The following is a 13,393-nucleotide window of genomic DNA, read 5'->3' on the forward strand; positions in this document are numbered from 1 at the left end:
ACAGCAAAGGCAGCAAGGCCAAAGCCATCCAGGAGAGTTTCCTACCCCAATCTGAAGAACTCGGCTTTACCAGTCCAAACATAAGGATGACCAAGAAAATATACTTACAGCCAAGTCAAATTCAATTAGAGAGAGCTGGATCGCTGTCTGCGGCACTCGCTGGAAGTGCCTAATTGCAAAAACCTGAGCACGCACTCTGCGGTGAATGACAAGGCCAAACTTCAACGTCTCAGCAAAACAAAAGCTGGGATTGCATAATTTCTACTTGGCACTCAAACCTGAGCGGCTGCACATTTAAAATAACATTCAATTCCACACATCTGATTCAAGGCTAGGTAAGGAGCATAATGGAAACTCAGCCAGAGTCCTTGCAACTCACCCGGCACTGAGAGCCCTCCCTGGTAGGAGACAGACCGAAGCGGGTTCTCGCCAGGCTATGCTTGGGAAGTCTAAGGAATGCCATCAGCAGCGATCTAAGGTCCCAGTGATATGCTGTTTGCTCCCTTCTTCATTGCTGGAAGGGTGTGGCAGCTGGGCTTACGTATGGGCACAGCCTCACGGTACAAATCAAGCACACGCTAAGGAGTCTGAGACAGCAAACAAGACAGCTGTGGCACTGCTATCTGGACTAGTCAGGAAATTAAGGATCCGGTTTTCACAGGCTACCTAACCGTTCCTTCGAATAGGAAATCCATTCAGTACAGAGCAGGGGGCACCAAGGAAGTGACCTCTGCCATCTTCTTATTAGTTAGTGAAAGGCAATGCTCAAGGACTGACCAGCAAACCCTGTCACACGGTGGAAATTGAAAACCCTGGCCACATTTTGACAAGCTGGGGCAATAGGTTCATTTCTGTTCCCCTTATATTGATGCCGGTTTGCAGCGATACTCATGGGAAATCGGCTTTATGTGCCCCACATTATAATCACCGGCTCTCCTCCTTCCCACGGGCCTATCTTCTGGACCATCACAAGAGCTTATTTGCTGCAGGGAACTGTGAAGGGGTTGACACTGTGAGGAGAATGTAAAAGAAGATTCGATCTTAACAGACAGACTAGAATTTACAACCAAGGAGGCTTCAGGAGACAGAGAGGCTGCAGGAGAGAAAGAGGCTGCAGGAGAGAGAGGCTGCAGGAGAGAGAGAGGCTGCAGGAGAGAGAGGCTGCAGGAGAAAGAGGCTGCAGGAGAGAGAGGCTGCAGAAGGGAGAAGTTGCAGGAGGGAGAAGCTTCAAGAGTTTCTGAGGTCTTCCCTCCCCTTGACTTTTAACTAAGAACAGTTAATTATGCAGCAAGCAACAGTGACATCACAGCTTTTAACTACATTGTCCTTTCCATTCCCAACCCCCACACTGGTGCTCTGTAAACACAGGCAGGGCTTTTTCCCCAGGCTGAGGGATGAGTTCATTGCCTCTGTTCCAGGGAGCCCAACTGCATGCCAGGACTGAGAACAGGGGCTCTGGAGCTTGCACTTGATTTCTCATCTGTCATTTCCTGGCTAGTTTACCTAGGCAATTGTTTAACCTCTTTGTGCCTTGGCTCCCCATCAGCAAAATGGGCATGATAAACATAGCCTGCATGTGTGGATGAAATGAGTGATATACATAAAACATAAAATACATATTTAAAAACATAGATTGTTAATTGCTAATGTCATGAACTGTAATGGCCAGGGAGATGAGCTACCGCAAGACTCCCAGAGCACCAGGACACTGGATTTAATTTGTTTATTCATTTCCCATCTAGTTTCTTGTCTTCAAACACACGGGGCTTTTGTGTGTTTTTAAAATGACTCTTTGTTAAAATAGCTACGAAACCGCTGACTGGCCCGGCTCTCAACAGTCAGCTTCCAGCTGCTCCAGGCCGGATGGATGCTCTTTCTGTCGGCTCTGCAATGCTCACTCTGTGACTGACTTCTCCATGGGATCATACAGTGATTTTTGCAGGAAAAAAAAAAAGGCCAAGTTACAGTAAGGTTTGTAGACTCTTACTGAAGTCAGGCTGGGAGTGTGATCCAGCGATAGAGCAAGTGTCAGGTGGTGAGGAAACCTGGAACTGTGGTGTCCATCGGCATACCAAAGGGCACAAAGGCTTTCAGGCTCGCTCAGCACCGGTGGCACCTCTTAGCTCTTCTCACCATGGCCCCCTGCCCTAAACTTCCTTAGCCTTGTAACCCAGACAGTTGGCTTCCCTTCCCCCAGCTTCTCTTTATCTATAACCCTGCCAATTCAGCAACACTTTTCTCAGTTCTTCTCTTGATCCTCGGCTCCCCTCTTGGTCCGACTACCCTCTCTCATTCTCCTCTCTCTCTCTCTCTCTCTCTCTCTCTCTCTCTCTCTCTCTCTCTCTCTCTCTTCCCTCCCTCCCATGGCCCCCATTCAGTCTGGACTCTTCCAGACGCCTCTGGCTGTACTCTCTTTCATATTTACAATATAAACTATTTCCTCAATCAAATCTTGGAGAGGTCATGTCCTCATTTACCTAGCCTGCACAAAACCACTGGTCTGACGTCCAGCACCACCCCAAATCATAAACAAACAAATAATCCTTTTCCCTTCAGCACTGCAAGGTTCACTGCTGCTTATAACAATGTCCTTGAAGGCCAGGGAGGGGCCTGAGAAGATACTGGGTGTTTGTGTTGTTAAAGGCCAGGGAGGGGCCTGAGAAGATACTGGGTGTTTGTGTTGTGCTGTCCGGTTTCAGCTGTCTCCCCACAAGGTCACTGCCTGATATGTGTATGAGCCTGGCTTAGAGGTCCCAACCTACAAAGACCACTGCCGGAGCAACTCAGTTTCCTAACTGCAAGGGAGCCTGCCTCCCGGACACCTCAACTATTCATGGACTTACACACAAAGATGATTTTTTAGAAATACAGAATGCTCTATCTTAAAAAAAAAAGTTGGTGCCCCAAGGTGTGTGTGGGGAGACCTAAACATTTATAAATAGCATGGATGTCATATGGAATATTCAAGACATTATATATGTGTACACGTTAGTATGTGTCAATGTGGGCATCAATATACTACAGTGCACTTGTGGAGGTGAGAGGTCATTTCTAGGTGTGTGCACATGTGGAGGTGAGAGGTCGATTCTAGGTTTGGAATCCCCCCCCCCCCCCGAGCTGTTTCTTGAGACACAATCTTTTTTGTTGTTTTGCCAGTATACACACCAACCAGCCTAGCTGGCCTGTGAGTTCCCATCTTGTTGTAGGGGTGCTGGGAATACAGACGTGCACTAACATGTCAGGCTTTGACATGGGCTGTGGAGATGTGATTGTAGGTCCTCGTGTTTGTATGGCAAGCACGGGACTATCTCTTCAGCTCCAAATTAATTTTTAATAATGCAGTTGTTTTATAATTTCCCATTCCCTTTCCCTTCCACATCATCTTTTGGTTCTAAAGTCTCTGGCAACAATGGTACAACTTCTACTCGACCACTCAAGACCACACCAAGTACACAGAGTTTATGGACACACAGCACTAAGGGAGGCCCCTAATTTCAGGCCCTAAGCTCCTAGCAACAGAATTAGGAGTAGCTCTCCTACCACCATGGAGGTGAGTGGAGATGTAGTTGGTTGGGCTTTCCTGGTGGATGATTCCTGATTAGTAAGCAAGCCCTTCCCACTCATGATGTCAAGGATGTCATACGACTCCTGTATCTGAGGAGACAGAGCTTCAGCCCGGTTCCTTTCCCAGCTCTGTACAGGGACCAATTCAATGACCTACTTTGCAATACAGTGACCTACCTTGATGGTCTTGACTAGGTTGGCGGTGCTGTTGGCGACCTCCTTGGCGGACTGGACAAAGTGCCGCTTGGCCACAGGGTTGGCCGTCTTGGATGAGGCGATGCGGCAGGCGTTGCATAAGGCTGAGGTGTGCTTGGCAACAATCGTGGCAGCCGACAGAACCTACAAAGCATGGAGCTAGCTCGGAAGTGGGCCCCACACGTTTTGGTGCAGAGAAGCCTGGGTTTCTCTGCGACTCTTATTTCTAGAATTTGGGCAGTATTGTCTGTCTAGCTCTGTTGTCCCTAAAGTCACCCCGAGGAAGGAAAGAGCAAGAAACATGAAGCAAGAGAAAATGAAAATAGAAAAGGGAAAGGGTGCTGTAGCAGGGTTGTGCTGGCCCCAGTCTTAATGGGGATACGGCCAGCTAGTCTTTGGAACCCCCAGAGTCCAGGCCCCAGGTCAAGACCTAAGACACCTGACTTAAAGTTTTCCAGCAGGCACATTAAAATGAGTAGAAAAACAAGAGAAACTAATTTAAGTAATATAGTTAATATATAGTTTACCACAATCAATTTACAAATAGCAATATGATATTATAAGTGTTTGCTCATACCAAGTCTTTGAAATTCAGCATGCATCAGATACTCCCAGGCCATCACTATTTTTCTAGTAATGAATAACAACATTTTGCTAGTGGCCAACTCCTTGGAGAACACACGTTTACATGGATATAATAAGCATCAAGATGCACTTCTCCCTCCTCCCCCTTGGAGGAGCTGTAGGCAGTGACTAGGAGTCTGTGGACCATCTATCAACTCCATCCCCATCCTCAGCTCAGATACTCTCTTGAAGCCACAGACTTCTTTTGGTGGAGGCTAGACAGGCAAGGGCTCAGGGGCATTTGATTGTGTACTCTGGTCTGCAAGCTCTTGTACTGCCCTACGAATGCTGGCCTAAGTTCACAGTAGGCATGCCACGTGCAAGGTTGCCCATGGTACCCTATAGCATCTGGTCCTCTTTCTTTTCAGTGTATACAGCTTTCCGACATAACCAGATCTCTGTGACACCAGAAGCACCACAGAATGTGACACATACTATCTGCTCCTCAAATATTTCTTTGGCTCCTTTCTGTGTTGTGGCTTCTGACCTCAACTGTGAGGCTTGCCTCAGTGCCACCATCTCTGAAGTGACCCGAGGACACTTGCCACACTTACCCTGACGCCTCCCTGTCCTGCTTAGTGTTTATTCCTGACTCAACACAACCCAGAGTCATCTAGGAAAAAGGGGACCTCAACTGAAGAACTTCCTCAGCCAGATTGGCCTGTGGCCAGGTCTTTGAGAGAGTGTCTTGATTGATACTTGGTCTGTGAGGGCCCAGCCCTGCGGCCAGGTCTTTGAGGGAGTGTCTTGACTGATACTTGGTCTGTGAGGGCCCAGCCAATCTGTGGGCAGCACCATCTCTAGGCAGGTGGGCCTAGGCTATATAAGACAGCAAGCTGAGCATAAGCCAGTGCAGGAGCCAGTAAACAGTACCTGTCTATGGTTTCTACCTGAGTTTCTGCCATGACATCTCCTCTAGGATGGGAACTGGAATCAGTCCTTTATTCCCCCAAGTTTTTTTTTCTTCAGAGTGTTTTATCACAGCCACAGAAACTAGAACAATCCTTTATCTTGCCATCATAGCCCAATCCAGCTGCCCAATGGAGTGAGAACCAAAGGAGACATAGGTCGGGTCTCACTTATACAGACCTCTTAGTGCTGAGCAGAGAATAAGCTGTCAATAGACAGCCATGAAGCTCCTCATGACTCCTTTTGGGCTGCTTCACTCTGTAGCATCCCAGAGCCCTATACGTAAGCGTTTGCACATTACTTTCATGGTCATTGTGATGGCTAGCTCATCTGTCAACCTGACACAGCCTACAGTCACCTGGGGAAGAGTCTCAGTGGGCATGCCTGTGGAGACTGTCTTGATGGCCTTAACTGATGTCTGGAAATGGGAGGAACCATTCCCTGGGGTCAGGCCCTGAACTGTGTAAGAAAGCAAGCTGAGTGGACGCATGCATACTCTTGGCTCTTGAGTGTGGTGTGACATAACTAGCTTCTGGAAGTTCCTGCCTCGACTTCCCTTCAATGATGGACTGAAACCTGGAAATGGAAGGTAGATAGTCATTTTCTCCCCTAAGTTGCTCTTTGTTGGGGCATGTCATCACAGCAACAGAAATGGAGCGAGGACAGTCATTATCTGCACAGCTACAGTCATCTGGGACTGTGAGCTCTGAAAACACAGGATTCCCTGCTCACCTGCCCATTTCCCACCCAGAGACGCCTAAGAGATCACATGATCCATCGTCATTCCCCAGTTACCTGCGATGGGCTGCTGCCAGGGTCCACCAGGTTCTGGCATGCCATCTGAATCGCTTGGTTAGCCCTGGCAAACTGGATGGGGTCCACCAAGCCTTGGTGGCCTGCCTGGCTGTTTGGATCAGAGATGCCAACCAGGTACGCAGCCTGGAAAAGGAAAAACAAAAGCACCCCTCAGGCTCTACAACTCTTCCACGAGCCCATGGGAGACAATGGTCTGCGGCATATGTGTACACAACGGTCCGCAGTGCACACAATAGTCTGTGGTGTATATGCAACGGTCCACAGTATACAAAATGGTCCGTGGTGTACACGATGGTCCACAGTGTACACAATGATCCACAGTATACATTATGGTCCGCAGTGTACACAATGGTCTGCGGTGTACACAATGGCCCGTGATGTACTTGCAGCTGGCAAGCTCAAGTGCTCCTCAGCACAAACTGCACAAAGTAAGCCCATTTCTCTCACCGATGAGTGCATGGTGACAGTGCATGCACATGATGGTTTGACACACTGTCAAGATTTTGCTGCAGGCATCAGGGAACAAAGCCTCCTTATTCTTAAGAAAAAGGCTTTGAGACGTTCTTCTGTGGAACATGGATGTGGACAGATGTAGCCCACACAGCTTCTGGCAGCCATCGTCTGACCATGAAGGATACTTTCCTTGAAAGCTGGTGTAGACTGACAAAGGGAACTTCAGGGACAGACGGTCCCAGGGCCTTTGTTACCCAAAAGTTTCCCAACACAGAGCTTAACATGTCCTTGTTTAGGTCACTCTTCCCAATAGCAGTTAGCATCTTAGATGAGGCAATTGAGTGAAAAGAATGAGGTGACTCAGAAAATGAAATGATGTAGGATTCCCCTCTGTATGCTATGAATATGTTTTATCACCATTGGTTAATAAAGAAGCTTCTTTGGCCTATGGCAGGGCAGAATAGAGTTAGGTGGGAAAACTAAACTGAATGCAGGGAGAAAGAAGGTGGAATCAGAGATGCCATGTAGCCACTGAAGGAGAAAGACACCACCGGAACCTTACTGGTAGACCACAGCCTCATGGTAATACACAGACTAATAGAAATGGGTTAATTTAAGAAGGGAAAGCTAGAAATACACCGGAGTCATCAGTATAACAGTGTTGTAATTAATATAATTTTTGTGTAATTATTCGGGTCTGGGCGGCTGGGAAACCAATGTACAGTCTCTGCTTACAACGAAATGAAACTAAACAAACAAACCAAAACTCCAAAAACAACAAGATGGCATTTGGTTCCAACAGGACACTCCCAGAAAAGGCTGCTGCTCTGGGTTCCCTTTGGCTGTGCCGGGAACTAGATAATAGAAGATGAGTTTGTGTAGCCTGAGGGGACCTCTGCATGCTGCATCTGCAGTGCTCATGGGGGCTCACTGTCCTCCCCACTCCTGCATGGAAACACTGGCTGGGAGCCTGCACATATGCCCCTCCCACCCATAAGCCACCAGCCTTTCCACGGTTCCTGTGTCAGAGCTTGGGGAGCTGGAACAGGTATCTTTAAGGGGTCTGTGCTATGTCCTAGGGCACAAGTTAGAAAGAAGGGATAGACAGGGGACTGGCTCTCACCTGGGCCGCTGCCTCTGTCAATCCACAGAGAGCCTTGGATGCAATCCCCACACATTCCCCAAAGGCAGGGAGGTCCCCAGTCTTGGCATTCTGTGAAATTCCTGCCATTGACTCGCCCAGAACCTGCAAAACAACAACCAATCATTGAGCTTTTATTCCAATCCAAGGCACAGGAGTTGTCTTTAATACTCAAGGGTATTTAATTTAAAGCATTTGTCATCTTTGCCTTTACTGTGCCCAAGAGAGATTCAAGAGAATTATATCATTTCTGTTCAATGAAGATAAATACATAATAAAAGTATAAACCTTGCATCCAAAGGTTATTGGTATCTCCAGGAGGTACAGTCAGTACACACAGATGACCAGGAAGAATTATATAAAGCCTCTCATGGGCACATGGCCCAATCTGACAACTACTTACTTCCAAGAGCTGGACTTGAAGTTCTAGCCAGAAAATAGAAGACATACTGTTCCTGGCATGATTAATTTATCAACTGAAAATTTACATAGAATTGTGTTAAAGTTATTTCCTAAGTATTTTAAGTAGTTAGATTTATTAAAAAGCACTGGCACATTCTTTCTTTGGCCTCATACCAGCTGATAAGGATTTCGAGTCAGTGTGCAGCTCAGGGAGGTCATATGTCCTCTGAGATCATGTAGCAGGTCTCATGGGCAGAGAAGAACATCTCTCCTCATCTGGTGTCCTGTCCTCTGTGGGCTTTGGCATGTGCCAGGAGGAGAGTTTGTACTCCCCAGGGCCATGGATGATAAAGTAGAAAGTGTTCACCCTTGGGCGAGAGATGGCTTTGTCAAGTCTCAAATGTGATACAGGGTTCTTTCTGAGACAATAAGCCACTTGGGAGAGGAAGCAAAATAATTTCTTATCTACAAACTAATTGAGTTTACACAAAGAGGTACAGAGCAAAACAGCTAGGGAGTATCTGTAAATACAGAATCTTACTCTCTTTTGTAACCTCACCCACCACCAAAGGAACCAGCTGTGGTGGTGCACATCTGCAATTCCAGCAGTTAGGAGGAAAGAGCAGGAGAATCAGAAGCTCAAGGTTATCACAGCACATTTGAGACCAACTTGAGCTACATGAGCCCCTGTCTCAAAAAAAGGGGGAAGCTTCTGAATTTAAGTATTTAAATCATATTTACATAGCCCTTTATTCCAAGCAAGTTGCTGAACAGAGGGTATTCTCATTTTAGCCCAACACAACAGAGCACTCTTGACATCATCAATACAGATGGTTCTCCAAGACGGAAGAGATAGAAACCAGCATGCATGGGTACCAGGACCGAGGTCAGGTGGCAACCATCTCTCTGGTGCCTCACTGTCACTTTCTGATTCATAGGCATTCCCCTCCACTATTGTCCTTCAAAGGACTCTTAGCATTGCCTTTTCTTAATTACCACCATCACTCAGTTAAATAGTAAGGAATCAGACTTTACTGAGGAAAAGATGGAGGAAGGCCTAGAAACTGTGGTAATTTTGCAATACTTTTCTTCCCAGTCACTCAAAACCCCTAACGCTTACTCCCTCAAAAATGTATGCTATGGGGCCGGGCGGTGGTGGCGCACGCCTTTAATCCCAGCACTCGGGAGGCAGAGACAGGCGGATCTCTGTGAGTTCGAGACCAGCCTGGTCTACAAGAACTAGTTCCAGGACAGGTTCCAAAACCACAGAGAAACCCTGTCTCAAAAAACCAAAAAAAAAAAAAAAAAAAATGTATGCTATGATTGGAGAGACCAAAATATGACAAGGGCCTTTCATGAAAGCCAAGGTCACAGGGTGACTTTCCACAGTAGTTCAGCCTCCAGAACAGACAACACACGACTAGATTCGCAGGGAGACCCATCTATGATATGATACAAGTGGTGGTTTTCATAGGAGGGTTCCTAGACCAGAGACAGGACAGGGACCCCTCAGAAATGCACAGACCTCAAATCTTGGAGCTGGGGGTTGGCAGTTGGTGTTTCCCAAGCTTCCTACATGGATCTGCAATATTTTGAGTGCTGAGGAATACTTGAGCAAGGTGCTGAATGACAAGGCTTCCCCATATTGGGTCATCCAGTGGCAAGGTAGGTGCCTTCAAAGCCTTCCTCAATGTCTCCCCACTGAGGATCAGTGTTGTTGACATTTGTGTTTTGGCCCAGCGTGATGGTTAATACTGAATGTCAACTTGATAGGATCTTTACTCATCAAGGAAATAAGGCTCTGGGCATGTCTGGAAGGGAGTTTCTAGACTGGGTCAATTAAGAAGGGAAGACCCATCCCAAATGTGGGTGGCATTATCCACAGGCCTACCGTCCTGAACGTCATAAAGGAGAAATTGAACTTGACACCAGCATCTGTCTCTCTCTGCTTCCTGTAGAAGCATTATGACTAGACTGTCTCACAGTCCTTACATCATGCTGAGCCTTCAAATTTACACCAAAATAAACCTTTCCTTCTTTAGGTTATCCTTTGTTGGGTATTTTATCACTGCAGTGAGGAAGTAACTAACACAGACAGACTCACCTTGGAGTTTTCCATCACGCTCTCAATGCAGTCGAAGTAAGAGAGGTCACTCACAGGTTCATTGGCATTTTCCAGCATCCCCTTGACAGTCTACAAAGGAGAACACAACTTGGAAAGTGAGCCAGAGGCAGAGAAGAGGATACGCACTGTGGAGTGTAACCATTCCTACCCCTTGCTGGACTAGGACAAGGGCCATGAATGCTCATTCATTTAGAGTCATAGGAGGAACTCAGATCAGGGTGTCAAGACCTCAGATTCCCTGCCAGCAAAAACAATAATGGGGTGGGAGCCTCAGGTTACCGTTGCCACAGTGGGGCTATCAGTTCAGTTTTTCAGAAGCTTGTTATCTACAGGGAAACTTTTAAAACGAAATTGGAAGTTAATACAAAGCAATATATTCATGGTTGGCGACCACAATTTCTCCACTGGGTAACTCTGAAGAGCTTCCATTCTAAGTGCATATTTGTTCACTCATCCACGGTTAAGAAGGACTCCAATATTTCAGTTCTGGAAACTTCTAATGGAAGTACATGGAAGAAGGTGGTTCCCAAGGATGGTCCATTGGAATGGTTCATTTGTTATTGGCTTAAGCAGTATAGAAAAAGTCTACTCTTATTTAGGTACCCATCTAGGAAATGGGTAGAGTTCGATTTCTGTCTCTCCAAATCAGAAAAAACGGGCCTGGAGGGATGGTTCAGTGGTTAAGAGCATTGCCTGCCCTTCCAAAAGTCCTGAGTTCAATTCCCGGCAACCACATGGTGGCTCACAACCATCTGTAATGAGGTCTGGTGCCCTCTTCTGGCCTGCAGACATACACACAGACAGAATATTGTATACATAATAAATAAATAAATAAATAAATAAATAAATAAATAAATATATATTTAAAAAAAGTCACTAGCTCTCTCAGCACAATGACCTTGGATTAGCACCCAGGAGGAGTTCCTCCAGTGACTGACAGCCTGGGGTGAACCCCTGAATCTGCTCATCATCAATAGACTGCACACTAGGGTCAGAAGCCTCAGGGAGCACAGTCAACAAACGACAAGCAGCCGAGTTCCACAGGGTGCACTTGGGATAACGGGAGCTGCTGATGCACATCCATTTAAAGATACGGAAAAGCGGGCTGTGCAAGGCGGGAGCTTACTTCATTGCAAGCCTCTTCTTGGGTAACTAAAATCTTTTCAGTACTAGTTAGAAGCCACCAAATTGGCAGGCAACCAAGGATACCTTTAAAGCACAGGGTACCCACGCTAACAAATCTTATTTAGACCAACTGCCCATGCGTCATTATATATATATGTGATTTTTCAGGACAGGGATTCTCTGTGTGGCCTTCGATGTCCTGGAATTCATTCTGTAGACCAGGCTGGCCTCGAACTCACAGAGAGCCATCTGCCTGCCTCTGCCTCCCAAGTGCTGGGATTCAAGGCAGGTACCGCCACCACCACCTGGGGTGCCATAATATTTTTAAACCGAAATGAACATGCTAGAGCAGTGAACATCCCATGTCTGACGGCTGAGTTTGGTTGTCAACCCAACACATCTGGAAAGAGGGAACCCCAACTGAAGAACTGCCTCCTGAGACTGTACTGGGGGCACGTCTCATGTCTCTGGGACATTTTCTTGATCACTAATTGATGCAGGAAGGCCCAGTCCATCGTGAGTGGCACCATTATGAGGCGGATAGGCCTGGGCTGTACAGGACAGGTGAGCTGGACAAGAGCCTAGGAGGAAACCAGTAAGCAGCACTCCTCCATGGCTTCTGCTTCAAGCTCCTGCCCTGAGCTCTTGCCTTGGCTTCCCTCAATGAGGAACTATAACCGGTAAGCCAAATTAGACTCTTGATTATGGCATTCATCACAGCAACAGAGAGCATACTAGAACACCACGTGAGAAGCATTCCCAGAAGTTTTCAAAGGCTTCAGTCCTGCGTGTTTGACCCCTTTCACTTCTACTCTGCTGATCACTATCTTCAGGGCCCAAGCATTTAGAAGCTGCCATGTGTACTTCCAAGAAGTCAGACCCATGCTAGCCATGCAGACAACTAGAACAATAGGTACAAACAATCCATGTCTACTGAGATGACCACTGGGCCCATTCAATCAGATCTTTGTAGATAAGGGCTATTTTACATAGGGGTATGCACAATTGGCTTTCTTTACCCACAGACTATGAGAAACATGAAGAATTTCAAATATAAATACACACATAAATGCAAGTCATAAGCACCACTAGAAACCTCCTAAGTTATGCAGAGGCAAATACTCCCTTTGACCTCCTCCAGTGTGTCCCTTGTGTGGGGAAGAATAAATGTATGTAGAAAAAATTGTGTGTGCTTGCTTGTGTAAAGATGTGTGCACACGAGTATAATGTGGAATAATCTTTTTGTACACTATAGAGATGTGTTGCTTTGATTGGCTTAATACGAAGCTGAATAACCAATAGCTAGGCAGGATTTCCAGGCATAGAGGATGCTGGGAAGAAGGGTAGAGATGCCAGAAGATACAGAGGAAGTAGCATGGGCAATACTGGGTCAAGGTAATAGAGCCACATAAAAGAACATAGACTAAAAGATAAGGCTTAATTTAAGTTTTAAGAGTTACTTAAAAACAAGCCTAAGCTATTGGCTGAGCTTTCATAATTAATAATAAGTCTCTGTGCTGTTTTTGTGAACTGGCGGCCCAAAGAAAAATCCGCCAACAGTATGAAGGCCAGAGGTCAACTTCAGGTGTCATTCCTCGGGTGCCACCAACTTCAGTTTTGAGACAAAATCCCCAGGATGTCTGGCAAGCAAGCGTCACGGACCGTGGACCGGTCTACCTCCACCTCTCCATCGCCATGTCCAACTTCTTTATGTGTGGTCTGGGGCTAGAACTCAGGAGCTCCTGTCTGTGGCGAGTCTTTTACGAGCTACACTCCATCCCCAGCCCCAGCCTCTTTATCTCTCCCGGTTGTCTGAGAATAATTTCTACTTTGTAGGCAAAGTTTGCTCATAGGTCGTCAATACCACTTCCTGTTTGAATTGAAAGATTCTTTTACAAAATACACGTTGGTCTAGACGGAAAAGGAACATGGGCAAAAAATATTACAAAATGCCATTTTTTCTAGCTCTTCCCAGCCTCCTAGGTGAGAGAGAAGGCAGAGACAGAAAAGAGACAGTCACCAAACACGGATAGAGACCC

General features: G+C 46.5%; 1 protein-coding gene across 3 annotated transcripts in view; it reads right to left on the minus strand.

Annotated features, from left to right (window-relative positions):
- The window catches only part of Tln2 (talin 2), a 422,622-nt gene that overhangs the window by 84,387 nt on the left and 324,842 nt on the right, over nt 1-13,393 (minus strand). For all 3 annotated transcript variants that reach the window (XM_057766343.1, XM_057766341.1, XM_057766342.1), the window contains 4 exons: nt 10,209-10,298; nt 7,685-7,807; nt 6,088-6,231; nt 3,742-3,903 (listed from right to left, as the gene is read on the minus strand). In XM_057766343.1, the coding sequence (XP_057622326.1) occupies nt 3,742-3,903; nt 6,088-6,231; nt 7,685-7,807; nt 10,209-10,298 (519 nt within the window). The remainder of the gene's footprint in view (nt 1-3,741; nt 3,904-6,087; nt 6,232-7,684; nt 7,808-10,208; nt 10,299-13,393) is intronic.

This window comes from Chionomys nivalis, chromosome 4 (assembly GCF_950005125.1).
Source record: "Chionomys nivalis chromosome 4, mChiNiv1.1, whole genome shotgun sequence".
NCBI classification, from domain to species: domain Eukaryota; kingdom Metazoa; phylum Chordata; class Mammalia; order Rodentia; family Cricetidae; genus Chionomys; species Chionomys nivalis.